This window comes from Amblyomma maculatum, chromosome 1, assembly GCF_055883805.1.
Source record: "Amblyomma maculatum isolate TAMU_Amacu chromosome 1, ASM5588380v1, whole genome shotgun sequence".
Classification (NCBI taxonomy): Eukaryota; Metazoa; Arthropoda; class Arachnida; order Ixodida; family Ixodidae; genus Amblyomma; species Amblyomma maculatum.
Genome location: NC_139344.1, coordinates 335,591,791 through 335,606,773, shown reverse-complemented (window position 1 = coordinate 335,606,773; position 14,983 = coordinate 335,591,791). Strand labels below are relative to the sequence as shown.

The 14,983-nt window shown below is 49.2% G+C and overlaps 1 protein-coding gene across 1 annotated transcript; it reads left to right on the top strand.

Moving 5' to 3' along the window:
• Positions 1-10,167: 10,167 nt before the first annotated feature.
• LOC146207490 (presenilin-1-like) lies at positions 10,168-14,083 on the top strand. Its single transcript, XM_084587113.1, has 2 exons — positions 10,168-10,603; positions 12,684-14,083. The coding sequence occupies exons 1-2, from the start codon at positions 10,196-10,198 to the stop codon at positions 14,010-14,012; spliced, it is 1,737 nt and encodes a 578-aa protein (XP_084443239.1). The 5' UTR covers positions 10,168-10,195; the 3' UTR covers positions 14,013-14,083.
• The last annotated feature ends 900 nt before the right edge of the window (positions 14,084-14,983 follow it).

Here is a 14,983-nt window from a genome sequence, read left to right as displayed (position 1 = left end):
AACCCGTGTCCGGTTCCCCCCCCCCCCCCCCCCCCCACCCCCCGTGAATATCCCAAAGTTCCCAACCAACCAACCAACCACTTGCGATTGAGTCATTCGTCGTGAACCAACATGTTTGGCTCTCCCTTTCCTGTGAGGGTTTACCCTTTCCCTGTGAACTGGAAAAACTATAAAAAGCAGCGGCCGACTCCGCCGAGATAGAGACTACTTTGACGCGCCGTTGGCACGACGCTAGACACCACCTGTGTGAGAGTGTCTGTAATCTCTCCGGGTCAGCTTCACTGCCCGTTTCTTCATGATGTTGCAGTGAAGGTTGTTTTGTTAGAAGACGCCTCGTCTTTGCTGGCACCTTTGAAGCCGTCCGCCGTCCACGGAGCCGCCAGGCCAACGCTATCGAGGGGCCGCGCGCCGCACGTAATAACTGCTGGCAGCGGTACGCTACTCAGGCACTCGCGACCCAAACCTAACAACCCGTATATCTGTTAATTATCAAGGGTGTTTTGATGACATTTTAGTGCGAAGGCACTCATACAATCGTAGGAGCCGAGCAACGATGTTGCTTGTGCCTGACTCCTGATTAGCCCACCAAATCGTGATGTCACATTCCTCAGGCGCGGGTAATTAAAACAATGCTTTCAAGCAATACCATTGGTCTAACCAGGTTAAACCTCGGATCATTTTGGTCTGAAAGCACTACTTCTAATGGTCAAACCCGACCAAGAATGTTGTGGCTTACATATGCCAAGCTCAGACGGGAGAGAGAAACCGTTTATGGGTGACCGGATTCGAACGCAGGAATTTGTCGTGGGAAGCGAATAACTGTAGCAGCAGCCGATCGCCCCGCTTGAAGGACAGGGTGAACCAGACAAAAAGACGCACAGAGGAAGAAATAAAACACAGCTTTGTGTGTGTGTGTGTGTGTGTGTGTGTGTGTGTGTGTGTGTGTGTGTGTGTGTGTGTGTGTGTGTGTGTGTGTGTGTGTGTGTGTGTGTGTGTGTGTGTGTGTGTGTGTGTGTGTGTGTGTGTGTGTGTGTGTGTGTGTGTGTGTGTGTGTGTGTGTGTGTGTGTGTGTGTGTGTGTGTGTGTGTGTGTGTGTGTGTGTGTGTGTGTGTGTGTGTGTGTGTGTGTGTGTGTGTGTGTGTGTGTGTGTGTGTGTGTGTGTGTGTGTGTGTGTGTGTGTGTGTGTGTGCGCGCGTGCGCGTGTGCGTGTGCGTGTGCGTGTGCGTTTATAAAACAAGACAAGTAACAATCAGGTAGCTATAGTTGAAAAGTAACTAAAATATGCCGGATGTGTGACGAGTGAAAGGTTATGTATGGGTACGTGTATTGTTTCATACCAAAATACTTATGCTATGGTGTTAATTACGATACGTTAACGTCACGCCGTTTCGCCACAGCGCGGGAACGCAGCAGCCCGTGGCCGGCAGGCGAAATGCTTATTTGGTTGGCAGTCAAAATATGAAGGAGTTGATGAGGATTTCGTGTGCAAATCCATCGCGGCGCATCTTAAGATTCTGGCTTCCATGTTACGATGTATGGAGCACCGTTAGTTGAGCCACGTGGTTTTCCACAGCATATCATAAATGCGCCAAGGAAGTACTCTGTTACACCACAGGAACCTTCCCCCGCTTACCTCGTGATTAAACGGTATTTTTCAATTTTAAAGAGGGAAAGCACACTTCACCGTCATATAGGACTGCAACACACTCACTGTAACACGTGTGTTTCACTGTAACACACGTGTGTAGTTCCACCCCACAAAATATTATGCTCGACTCTTAAGCCAGCTCAAACTGCCTAAAACATCAACAATTGCGTTAAGAAGAATAAATACTCGGCTTACTACAGTGCTCTCTTCTATATATTCAAGAAAACTTTGCGCAGAATGCGACAGGACACAAAGGGAGAAACACGCACACACACACAAGCGTGTGTCTTCCTTTCCCTTCTCTCCCTTTTTCTCCCTTTGTGTCCTGTCGCATTCTGCGCAAAGTTTTCTTAAATATGTCGATCCACCAACTGGTCCAACAATTTGCACTACTAAGTTCTCTTCTAATTATACAAATATGGCAGTGTTTCTTATCTTTTTTGGCTTATTTCTGTAGCATCTGACTGCGAGAAGTCAAAACCCTCGAACCTGGTGTCGACACTTGGGAATGAGGCCGCCCTTCAAGAGATCTGAGTAAAGAGCTGGACGTGCGAAAGCTTTGAGTAGTTGTCGTGCCCTTATACATATATATATCTATATATATGGCAGTCCTGAAGAACAGGAAAACACATAGAAGAAGAAAGGGAAAAGGACGTAGGACGTTGAGAAAGAGTGCCTGTGCCGAACTCGCAGCCGTTCACCGGCTGAGTTCTCTGCCGCCTCGACCAGTGCAGCGCTCCGACGTCAAACCCCCGTCGTAACAACTTGGTGGAGGTGCGAGGTACGAATACCCTCACGACGCATCCTCAACCGCTGGAGCTTCGCCGGAGCCGTCGCCTCGCTGGTCTTCCTCCCATTCCTCTCCTCACGACGCATCCTCAACCGCTGGAGCTTCGCCGGAGCCGTCGCCTCGCTGGTCTTCCTCCCATTCCTCTGAGAATGCAGCACATAACTGAGCAGTCTCGAACATCAACGCGAAGCATTCTGTCCCCATCTGGCGATGTACCACCCACTGCCTCAAACGCGACGCTACCGCTTCGAGAGCCTCGTTCTTTTGCCGGTCAAGCAGGGGAAGGTGTTGATGACTGGCTCACTCATTTTGAACGTGCGAGACGCTTCAACCGCTGGGATTCTTGACGCAGACCGCCTTGATGTGGTACGAGAACCATGAAGACTCTCTGACCACTTGGGAGGACTTTGTGGAAGCTATCAAAGAATGTTTTGGCGATCTGACTGCAAAGAGGAGGCAGGCTGAGCAGACACTTGCTCAGAGAGCTCAGACAGCAGGTGAGACTTGCACCACATACATCGCGGCAGTACTGAAATTATGCAAGACCGTCGACAGTCGGATGACCGAGGAAGACAAGGTAGGCCATCTGCTCAAGGGCATTGCGGAAGACGTCTACCACTTCCTCATTGCCAAAGGGAACTTGAGCCTCCTCGACCTGTGCAGCGCTCCGACGTCAAATCCCCGTATATATATATATATATATATATATATATATATATATATATTGTTACGATGAAATAGCAAAGGGGTGTTTATTTACAGTGATATGGCAGTGGGATAAGGTGAAGCCTACTAGCCCCAGGCACCAACGCTTTTTCCTCTTCTTCTCCCCGACCATCACAATCCTTCGTCGTCGTCAGTGCCGTGACATTTCACATATCACTGTAAATAAACACCCCTTTGCTATTTCATCGTAACAACTTGGTGGAAGGTGCTCCGTTCGATCCCTAAGTACGGCGCAGCAAGAACAACTGGAGTTTCGACGTAGTCGCCGCATTGCTGGCCTGCCACCGCTTCTAACCATCATGGACCACACCGATTCTAACCGTGCCAGCCGCGACGCTGCAAGCCAGGCTGGTGACAGGCCTGCCCCCTCCAGCTGTATTCCCTGCCAGCCTTACCGGGAACCACGACCGTTTGCAGGAGAGGAAGGTGAAGACGTTGAGAAGTGGCTACTTCATTATGAACGAGTTAGTCGGTACAACCGGCGGGACCCTATCACCATGCTCACAAATGTCGTCTTCTTTCTAACTCACACGGCTATGACATGGTTCGAGAATAACGAGGACAATTTGACAACTTGGGAACGGTTTGCCACCGAGATCAAACAGCGTTTTGGTGACTCTGTACTGAGCAAAAAGCGGGCTGAGCAGACCCTTGCCCAAAGAGCTCAATTGCCGGATGAAACTTGTACCACTTATACAGAAGAGATCCTCAGATTGTGCAGATGTGTCAATTCCAACATGCCCGAAGAAGACAGAGTCGGCCACATTTTGAAGGGTATCGCGGCTGACGTGTACAACTTTTTAATCGCCAAAGACAGCCTTGAAACCGTTTCCGATGTCATTAAACACATCCGCGCTTTTCAAGCTCTGAAAACGCGTCGTATTGTGCCAAAATTTTGGCGGCTGGCCAACGTGCCTACCGTGGCCAGCCTTGATGACTACGCCCAACTAGATCTTCCGTCGACGATCCGGCAAATCGTGCGGGAAGAACTCCTGCGGCTCAACCCACTTCCCCTGCACGAATCTGCTGAGGTCTCTGTCCAGAGGGTATCTAGACGGCCGGCTTCACCACCACAAGCGATTACCGTTCAGCCTTTCCCATAAGCTCCTGAAGTTGCAGCTTCCATTGACTATACTCCTATGCATTTTGCCAACCGGAATGCGTCGGTGCCTGACGCCCCAAGGTATGACGTCGCCTCAAGTGCACATAGATCTTCCATTCGATCTACCAGGATTCCTGAGTAGTATGAGCATTCAGCCAGACCTACGACGCACCCAGCTGTTCCCTGCTCTTATTCGCAACAGCATTTTCTACCTTCCCCGCCGATATGCTACCGCTGCGGCGTCGAAGGTCACATCGCCAGATACTGCCGCAGTAGGTTCCCACCTCGCTATAACCGTCCGGCGTTTCCAACAGTACCCAACAATCGGCAATACAATCCCGTTTTTCAACAATCAAATACTCAGCGCGGGTATTACCGCAACATCCATAACCAGAATATCCGCGACCACTCCCTTCATCTGATAAAAGTGTTACTCCACCACCCGCCTTCCGTGCGCGTCGTTCTCCATCACCACGACGGCGCTCCATGTCGCCTCAGAATCCTCAGCAGGAAAACTAACCAGCGCGACCAATGGGGGTGAGGCCGCTGGAAATGTGCTGTGTGCCAACATCCCTCCAACTATAATGCTCAAAAAAAAAAAAAATTCGTGTGTTTATTGATGGTGTGTATACATTAGCTTTGGTGGATACGGGTGCGACTGTGTCTGTGATGAGTAATCAGTTTAGGCGCTTGTTGGGACGCAAAGTGATGTTTGAATATGACCGTGCTTCAACGTTTTGTGGTGTGAGTGGAGAGGCGTTGCGGCCACTGGGTGTGTGTAGTGCGCAAGTGTCTGTGGGTGGTGCAATTTTTCAAGCCGAATTCGTAGTCTTACCCCACTCTACGCATGACATCATTTTAGGAATGGACTTCTTGAAGTTTTGTGGCGCTACCGTGGACTGCCGAAGTCAAGAGGTTCATTTTGACGGCTCGCATCTGCCGACTCTTTTTGAAAGTGGCCGCAATGAAGAAACAGTTTTTAGTATTACCGAAGACACAGTAGTTCCACCTTTGTCTGCCATGTTCGTCCCCGTGTCCGCTCCACTTCTTGACCAGGTTTCATTTCAGGCCGTGGTGCACCCTGTTCACTCAGCATACCTGAAGAAAAATGTTATTATCCCTCACTGTATGATATCCGTGCATCACGGTAGTGCCTCGTTATGGACAATCAATCCATCGTCCGAGCCCGCAGTTTTACCAACGGGATTGAAGCTTGCCTCCTGTGAACCCGATGCGCCCCACATCGTTGCTTTGGTCACAGATGCTACGAGTGCCACTGTACCTCTGCCTACTGATGAAACTTCGATTTTCCGCATGATCAGCGCCGATCTCAGCTCACCTCAGCGCCGTACCCTTGTGGATATTCTTCTACCCTTTTCGCCTATGTTTGACTTTTATCAAACAGATGGACCTACCTCTCGCCCTGCACATCGGACCCATCATACTATCGACACTGGTTCGGCTCGTCCCATTCGTCAAAAGCCATATCGCGTGTCCCCATCTGAGCGCAAAGTCATTCATGAGCAAGTGGAGGACATGCTACGAAAGAAGGTGATACAGGAGTCATCTAGCCCCTGGACTGTCCCTGTTATTCTTGTACGCAAGAAAGACGGTTCGTGGCGATTCTGCGTCGATTATCGGCGTCTAAATTCTGTTACGAAAAAGGACGTCTATCCTCTACCTCGCATAGACGATGCCTTCGACTGCCTCTCTGGTGCGTCCTATTTTTCTTGTCTTGATCTCAGATCTGGCCACTGGCAAATTCCAATGGACCCTGCGGATAAGAAAAAAAAACAGCCTTCGTAACGCCAGATGGCATTTATGAGTTTAATGTTATGCCATTCGGGCTGTGTAATGCGCCAGCCACATTTGAACGCTTTATGGACACAGTTTTGCGCGGCTTAAAATGGGACATTTGTCTTTGCTATCTGGACGATGTCGTCATATTTGGGAAATACTTCCAAGAACACAATGACCGTCTAGTACGCGTCTTGAATTGTCTGCACTGCGCCGCCCTAATTCTAAACTCGAAAAAGTGCCGCTTTGGAGAGCGCCAAGCGCTGGTGCTAGGACACCTTGTCAATGGTGATGGTGTAATGCCGGATCCCCAGAAAACTGCCGCTGTTGAGTTTTTTAAACCCCCGCAGACAGTGAAGGAGTTGCGCAGTTTTCTAGGGTTGTGTTCGTATTTTAGACGCTTTATACATCGCTTTGCTGACATTGCTTACCCATTGACGTGCCTTCTCAACAAAAACTCCACTTTTGACTGGACACCAGACTGCGACGCGTCATTTCGTCAGCTGAAGTTTCTTTTAATATCGAAGCCCATCCTACGTCACTTTGATCCTGCTGCAGTGACAGAAGTTCACACGGACGCTAGTGGAATTGGTCTCGGGGCAGTCCTTGTCCAACGGCACGATGAACGAGAGCATGTTATCGCGTACGCAAGTCGTACCCTGAGCAAGCCGGAGCGAAACTACACAGTCACCGAACAGGAATGCCTGGCTGTAGTTTTCGCTGTGCAGCGTTTCCGTTCATTTTTGTACGGACGGTCATTTACTATCGTAACTGACCATCATTCACTCGGTTGGCTGCGGAACCTTCGAGTCCCATGTGGCCGCGTCGCACGCTGGGCCCTCCGGTTACAGGAATATGACTTTGCCGTGGTGTACAAAAGCGGGAGGCGTCATGCAGACGCAGATTGTCTTTCTAGGATGCCAATGGCCACGACTGGACCTGACAGTGACGATTTCGACAATTATATATCGACCCTCGAGCCAGCGTTCCCCGACACGAGTGTTTTCAAAACGGAACAGCAAAATGATAGCAGTCTGCAGCCTCTCTTTGCCGCCGGCGAAGCCAGCGTACCTACAAGTCGTTTTTGTGTGCATGATGGCCTCCTATGGAAAAAAAGTTATTCGCCTGTCGGCCAGCGATACTTACTCGTAGTTCCCAAGACACTGTGCACGGACGTATTGCATGTTATGAATGATGATCCAACTTCTGGGCATTTGGGATCGGTTCGAACACTCCACCGTGCTCAAGAAAGATTTTACTGGCCCAGAATGCGCTCGACAATTGAACGATACGTTGCCAGTTGCGAGCAATGTCAACGCCACAAACGTTCAACTGCAACTCCATCTGGCTTGCTGCACCCTGTGAAGACCCCGACAGCTCCGTTTGATCAAGTAGGCATTGACCTCGTAGGTCCGTTTCCGAAGTCCGTGGATGGAAATCGCTGGATTGTAATCTGCGTGGACTATCTCACACGTTACTGTGAAACCGCCGCTCTTACATCTGCTACGGCGCATCAGGTGTCGCTTTTCTTGCTGCACTCAGTCATCTTACGACACGGGCCGCCACGAATTGTCATCACTGATCGAGGCCGACAATTCACTGCTGATGTTATTGAAGAGCTCATGCGTTTATGCTCCGTAACTTTCCGACACTCGACGCCATACCATCCCCAGACAAATGGCTTGACTGAGCGCGTCAACAGAACGCTTATCAACATGCTAGCCATGTATGTGGACGCAGGGCATAAGAACTGGGACACTATACTACCCTTCATCACGTATGCGTTTAATACCGCCACGCATGAGACGACTGGGTACAGTCCATTTTTCCTTCTCTATGCCAGACCGCCACGCTACCCCCTGGATACTATCCTGCCCTTCACAAGCCGTGAAGACCCCTGCCTGGCTGAGACCCTCTGTCTCGCCGAAGAAGCTCGGAGAATCGCCCGATTACGGTCTGGTGCTTCACAAGAACGTTCTAAAGTGCGATACGATGCCAGTCACCGGCGGGTCACGTACTCTGTAGGTGATCTAGTCTGGCTGTGGCGCCCAATTCGGCGCCGTGGCCTACATCAAAAACTCTTGGCCCACTATGACGGACCATATGTGGTTGTCAAACGCATCAGTGACTTAACTTATGCAATAGCCCGCCTGACAGCATCGGGTCGTCGGTCTGCCAAAACCGAACTATGTAATGTTGCCCGCTTGAAGCCGTGTCAGCCTCGCACGACTCACGAACACGCCTAGAGGGCTTAGGCTGAGTAGGGGGGAAATGTCACGGCACAGACGACGACGAAGGGTTGTGATGGTCGGGGAGAAGAAGAGGAAAAAGCGTTGGTGCCTGGGGCTAGTAGGCCTCACCTTATCCCACTGCCGTATCACTGTAAATAAACACCCCTTTGCTATTTCATCGTAACAATATATATTGCTAGAACATTATACAGGACTAAGGAACGTTTTTATTGGCCGAAGATGCGTCAAACTACTCAACGTTATGTAGCTAGCTGCCTCTAATGCCAGCGAGCGTTTCAAGCACCCAACCTGCTCTCCGCCCGGACATCTTCAGCCTCGAACCCCACTCGAGCGGGCGGGTTCGAGCGGGCGGACCTTCTAGGACCGTTTCCCCGTTCCACCAACGGAAATCGCTGGATCATCGTGTGCGTAGGCTACCTTACGCGGTACTGTGAAACTGCTGCCGTACCGTCAGCCACTGCTTCCGATGTCTCGGCCTTTCTCCTACAGTCCATCATTCTTCGACGTGGGCCTCCTCGTGTGTCAATAAGTGACCGTGGGCGACAGTTTACGGCAGAAGCTGTAGAAGAACGTCTTCGCCTCTGCTCATGCCATTTTCGCCATTCAACTTCTTACCACCCACCCACAAACAAACGGTCTCACAGAATGCGCCAATCGTACGCTTAGCAATATGCTCGCAATGTATGTCGACTATCCCGCATAAAAACTGGGATGAAGTCCTCCCGTTTATAACATACGCATTTAACACTGCTAGGCAGGAAACGCGCTACGCCGGGCGTTTCCCATCTCTCCTCTCTCCTGGTGTGCGTGTGTATACTGTTTGTTGTCGCTGCGACAAGTAACATCTCTGCTTCATCCGTTTCCTTTCCCTTTTTACCTTCTCTGTGAACGGTTTTAAGAAGATGCGTGTAACCCTCCTGTACTTCATTCTTGAAAAGGACCGGACCCCGGTCGAAGCGTCGAAATAAATCCAGCGTTATGTTTTTAAACTCTTGGTGATTCATTTTAAACACACACACACACACACACACACACACACACACACACACACACACACACACACACACACACACACACACACACACACACACACACACACACACACACACACACACACACACACACACACACACACACACACACACACACACACACACACACACACACACACACACACACACACACACACACACACACACACACACATATATATATATATATATATGTATATATATATATATATATATATATATATATATATATATATATATATATATATATATATATATATATATAGGGTGAGTTCAATCGAGGTCCCAAGACTATATTTTTTTGTATGAAATTTTTATATGTGGTGGGCAAATGTCTCGACACAAAGGAATGAACCTTAGTTTTGCAAGATACGGCCTAGTTTTCTCGAAAAAGAAAAATCGCATATCACTAGAGGTAGAAAACGCTGTTTTTACCATTTCCAACCATTGCAAGCTTGGAGACCGTTCCATTCTAAGATATTTTCACCTATTATTTTTTACGCACTAAATATATCTAAACAAACGATTAATCTGATTATTTCGGCTCAATAAGAAATTGAAAGACAGAGACAGCGGAATCGCCACACCTAGCAGAGAATCCCACCAGAGGCGTTAATAAATTTGTTTACCGCAGAGTGAACTGTCATGCTGCTAAGCCCAGTTGAGTAGCGCCAAACGAGAGTAAGTTTGGAAGTGAAATATATGATCAATTTTTACAAGGAATTTCCACTCTCGTGACGGTTATTCCATCGTTACTATCATCACCACTCCTCGAGGCGCGTCATCACACAACTCGGAAAGAGAAGAAGGAAGGAGTCATTCGTCAGCGTTTACTACGGGCTCAGCCAAATGTCGAGCGACGTTGGAGAAGCCGACGACGTGGCGGCCGTCGTCACCGAACAGCCTGCGGTCATCACTGCCGCACCTACTCCTCTGGATGTGGAACGAGTGCAGCGCCTGCTGACCAAGCTGTACGAGCACCTGCTGCGCCAAGTCATGACGTTGATCGTGGCCGTCTCCATCTGCATGCTTAGCGTGAGCGTGCTCATACGCATCAACCAGTTCAGCCACAACTACGCCCCGCTGCTGGGCTATGCACGCTTCGCGGAAGACGGCGCTGACGCCGTCGGGATGGCAGCCGAGGGTGTCGTGCTCATGAACTCCTTCGGCAACGCCCTCAGCTTCCTCTCTACGATTGTCATTGTCAACGTCCTCCTGGTGCTCCTTTACAAGAGGGGTCACTACAACATTATACAGGTGAGCAGCGTGGGGCCGGCAACCCCCTTTTACGGGGGTCATCTCAATTGTTAGCCTCTGCGCGATACATTTGAGTAATTCGTATTCCCGCTAACCTGTTTAGTACCATGTCATGTCACTAAATGTAGCCCATTGATAATTTTCATTCACATAACTACGTGTATACGCCCTTTATTAGCTCTGTCTAGCTGCTGATAGCTTAACAATTTTTAGCATACACTATTTTTCATTAGTATACCAGTGAAGATGAGCGGTAGCTGTAACAACGTTAGAGGGAATTCTGTATCGTGCACAACATACCAAGTACGTAGGAGCCGAGCCTTAGCACATGGGGGTCACATACCAATAGCTTACTTTTCGTTTTACGAAAAGTATCGTACTGAATTTCTTACAATTTAAACATTGTGAAATAGAATTAAGGCACCTGGAATTGATGCGGTGGCAAAGATGACTTCACTGCTCTATGAGAAGCACGCGTCGTCCTTCCGGCTGCATATCAATGTCACTATTATTAATTTACCCTATTTATTTCCAATATTTAGACTCTATGAAGTTACACAATTTCTACCTTCTTTCCTGTTTACCTCACCATTCCAGACCCTTAACGCACATCGTACGCTTGTTCTGCCCCAGCAAATTCTTCGTCCCCATGCGCTTCAAGGAAACGCGGACGGGAGGCGAGCATGTAGTGCCTCGATCAGGACGCGGCAGAAATGTCAGTCCTTCGTCTATTTTTCTAGTCAGGAGTCTATAGACCAGGAGTCTATAGACCAACGCCGATCTGTGACGTAAGCGCGATGCGGTGGCGCTTCTGTCGCCAGGCTGGGTCTGTTGGGGGTGAAAACTAGGCTTAGCGCCAATTAGAATACATGGACCCGAAAAATTTCAAAGCAATTTTATAATTTTACGGCGCACCTATGATCTCGTTATTCGGTACAGAGCAACCATGAACATCCTAGAACAGATCACGAAAGTATGAAATCTCATTAACGAGGCGAAGTATTTTTAAAATACCGCGAGACGTATGCGGGTGCGAGTTGGGAGGGCGACCCATAGAAACACCTGTAAACACAACTTACCGCAACTTTTTCGGTTCAGCAGCGTTGAACCCCTTCTCATTTTTTGGTGAACGTCTTGTATCACGCCCCGATATCATGTTGCATGGCACACTACATTCCCTTGCAAGTATTGCAAGTCTGACGACTTGCGGGACCATTCACAGCACGATAAACTGACCGCGCACAGTTGCAGACGGCAATGCACCACCGGCGCTGTCGCTAGCAGACGCTCCGGAGCTGGAGACGGCCGCGGTGGATATCGCCACCTGCGCTGTCGTTTGCTGCAATGCGCGACTCTCGTTCGGTCTGTATTGTCGTACGGCGTTTGACAACTGCATTTTAAATGTAATTCTGTCTAGGATGTATCACTATAATCAAGCTAATTTACTCCATGCGGCAGCATATCAGACTGTAAACAATACTACGTGATTCGCTACATGAGCATTTTGAGAGTGTCTGGATTCCCAACATAGATTATTCGGGGAGTTTTAAAAGTAGACCGCCTCCGCAATGACGCAGCATACTTCTTCAAAGCGCTGGCCAATGTTTAACGACCGACCACCACTTCTGGTGCTCTGCGAAACGAGGAAAATGTTGCGGTAAGTTGCTTTTACTTCTGTTTTTATGGGTCGCCCTCCCAACTCGCACCCCCATACGCTTCGCGGTGTTTTAAAAATACTTCGCCTCGGTAATGAGATTTCATACTTTCACGATCTGTTCTAAGATGTTCACGGTTACGCTGCACCGAATAAGGACACCATAGGTGTCTCGTGAAATTAAAAAACTACTTAGAAATATTTCGGTTCCATGTATTCCTATGGGCGCTAACCCTATTTTTCACCCTCAGTCGGCTGCGACGTCGCGAGCGCCCCTTGTTTGTAAACACGGTGTTGGTCTATGTGTTGGTTTTATTCACTCCTAAAGAGTCAGTAACATTCTTGCAGCACTCAACGCTCATGAAAACAGCGTGAGTGGGAGTAATAGTTTAGCATACCTTAAGACCTGCATATGTGCACACGCAGGCGTGGATGATGACCGGCACCAGTATCTTGCTCTTCCTTACGAGCTACTACTACATGGGTCGGATCGCCTTCTACGTCAACGTGCCAGTGGACCACCTGTCCTGGTCGCTAGTCATATGGAATGTGGGCGTGACTGGCATAAGGGCCCTATACTATGAGGGGCCCTTCATCATGCAGCAAGGCTACCTCGTGTACATTTCCGTACTCATGGCCTTGATCCTGGAAGAATCGTTTCCGGAGTGGACGTCCTGGATCCTCCTAGTCCTCGTCTCTATCTGGGACGTGTTCGCGGTGCTCTGCATTGTAGGCCCACTTCGGATCCTCCTAGAGACGGCCAAGGAGCGAAACGAGCCGCTATTTCCGGCACTGGTCTTCTCCACTTCCTCGGCTTGGTGCTACCACATCGGCGAACGATCTATCAACGTGGCGCAGACTGGTGCCCCTTCAGCGACCTTTGACGGCGCGAAGCACTGTCGTGCTGGCGAGGAAACGGCTGGTCAGGAAGCAAAATCAGAGGCGACGTCCGCCATACAGGGCATGTCAAAGAAGGTGGCCGCAGATGGTCTTGACCTTTTAAGTAGACGCGCTTTACCAGTGTTTCTAAGCCTCGACGAGGAGGTCGTATTCGACTCGCGGTCAGCTTCACCACATGACAAACGATATTCGGTTGCACATGATGTGCCACTGGAAGCACCATGTGCGGCGAACTCGACAGGTGGTAAAAGGCAAAATGTTTTGAGCTTATCCGACGCTAACAGCACTGGGTCAACAAATAGCCCGAATAGAGACAAGGCGCAATCTTCAGGCCCATCGGCAGCTGATTCTGGGGCCGAGGAATGCGATGGAAAATTGACTTCGACGCGCTTGCCGAACTCTGATAACGCGGATGGTGCCGCGCACAAGGACCCGCAGGACATTCATCTTGACCCAGAGGATGGTACCGTTGTGCATCCTGTTCAAGGAGGCGAGAGGGGCTCTCATAACAGTCGGGACCACCGTTCTCACCGACACCGAAACGCCAGGTCGGCAAGACAGCAGGCAATAAGGGACGAGGCTTCAGGCGACCGTGGAATGAAGATGGGCCTCGGCGACTTCATTTTCTACAGCGTGCTTGTGGGGAAGGCGTCAAGGCACGGAACGGTGTTCACGATTATCTCCTGTTACGTGGCTGTTATAGTTGGCATCCTTCTCACGCTCTTTCTGCTGGTGCTACTGCAAAAGCCACTGCCTGCACTGCCTTTCTCAATAAGCTTGGGCATTATGGCCTACTTCTCAAGCGCTTACCTCACGGAACCTTTCATGGATGTTGTGGACTCGATGGTTTTATAGCTCACACATGCGATGCGGGTTGACTCCATGCGTGTCAACCACAAAAACCGCAATAAAAATGGCGAATGGTCTTTGGCCCTGTGAGAGAAGATGGCATACTTGTGCCTGGCAAGACAAGCGCGTGCGGGGTTGACAAACCAGGCGTTTCTTTTTTTGCTCCTTGTTTTGTAGCGACGTCTTTAAAACAGATAGCTACAAAGAAGTTGCGGAAGGAGGAAGATGGAAACAGCTTTAATGAAAAGCAGTATTAAGTGTCGAGGGTCAGGGTCAGCAAGACCAATTGGTGTTTCAGCGCTGGCCAGAGGCTAACCATGCCCACCACATTGGGAGAGAAAGGTGTGGTATAAGTAAGGTGACCGAATTGCAACCGCGCAGGGAAACATGCACTGTTCAAAATAGCATGGGGTTCTGGACAATTTGGGCATGCAGAAAAATGTCATGCGGTAGAGAAACTATCAGGCAGGAGTAACCCTAGTGAAAAAACCCTATGAGTCACAATAACCTGATACAAATTCTCATACTAAACTCATACTAATCGCATAAAAATCTCATATTCTCATACTAATGTCATTCATCGTATGAGAAATATATGAGAGTGAGATTGGTATGAGTTTAGTATGGTATATTGTGACTCATACGGTGTTTTTCACTAGGGAAGGAGTGTAGTTAGGTGTGTGCTTCGAAGAATGCGTATTTGCGTGGTAGTTAGGGATTTATCCTGAATAACAAATGTACGAAAAGTTCCTCTAATGTTGTCTAATGCTGTTTTTGTTTTTTTGTTGTTGTTGTTTTTTTTTTGTAGTGGAGAGTAGCGTCCAACATGGGTGGATAAGGACAGGGAATCTCAGGTGCCCAGTGCTGAAGTTGCCTGGGATTCCACCTCATTGTCTGGGATTCCAGCGTGACCTGCAGGAATTCGCCTCAGTGTGACTGTGTGGGAACGAAGAGTAGTAAGAGCTCTGTGTAGTTCA

Excerpts from the sequence above, each read along its gene's own strand:
- LOC146207490 (XM_084587113.1), top strand. The coding sequence starts at position 10,196 with ATGTCGAGCGACGTTGGAGAAGCCGACGACGTGGCGGCCGTCGTCACC. Across the intron at positions 10,604-12,683 it reads GTCACTACAACATTATACAG|GCGTGGATGATGACCGGCAC; the intron begins GTGAGCAGCGTG and ends GTGCACACGCAG.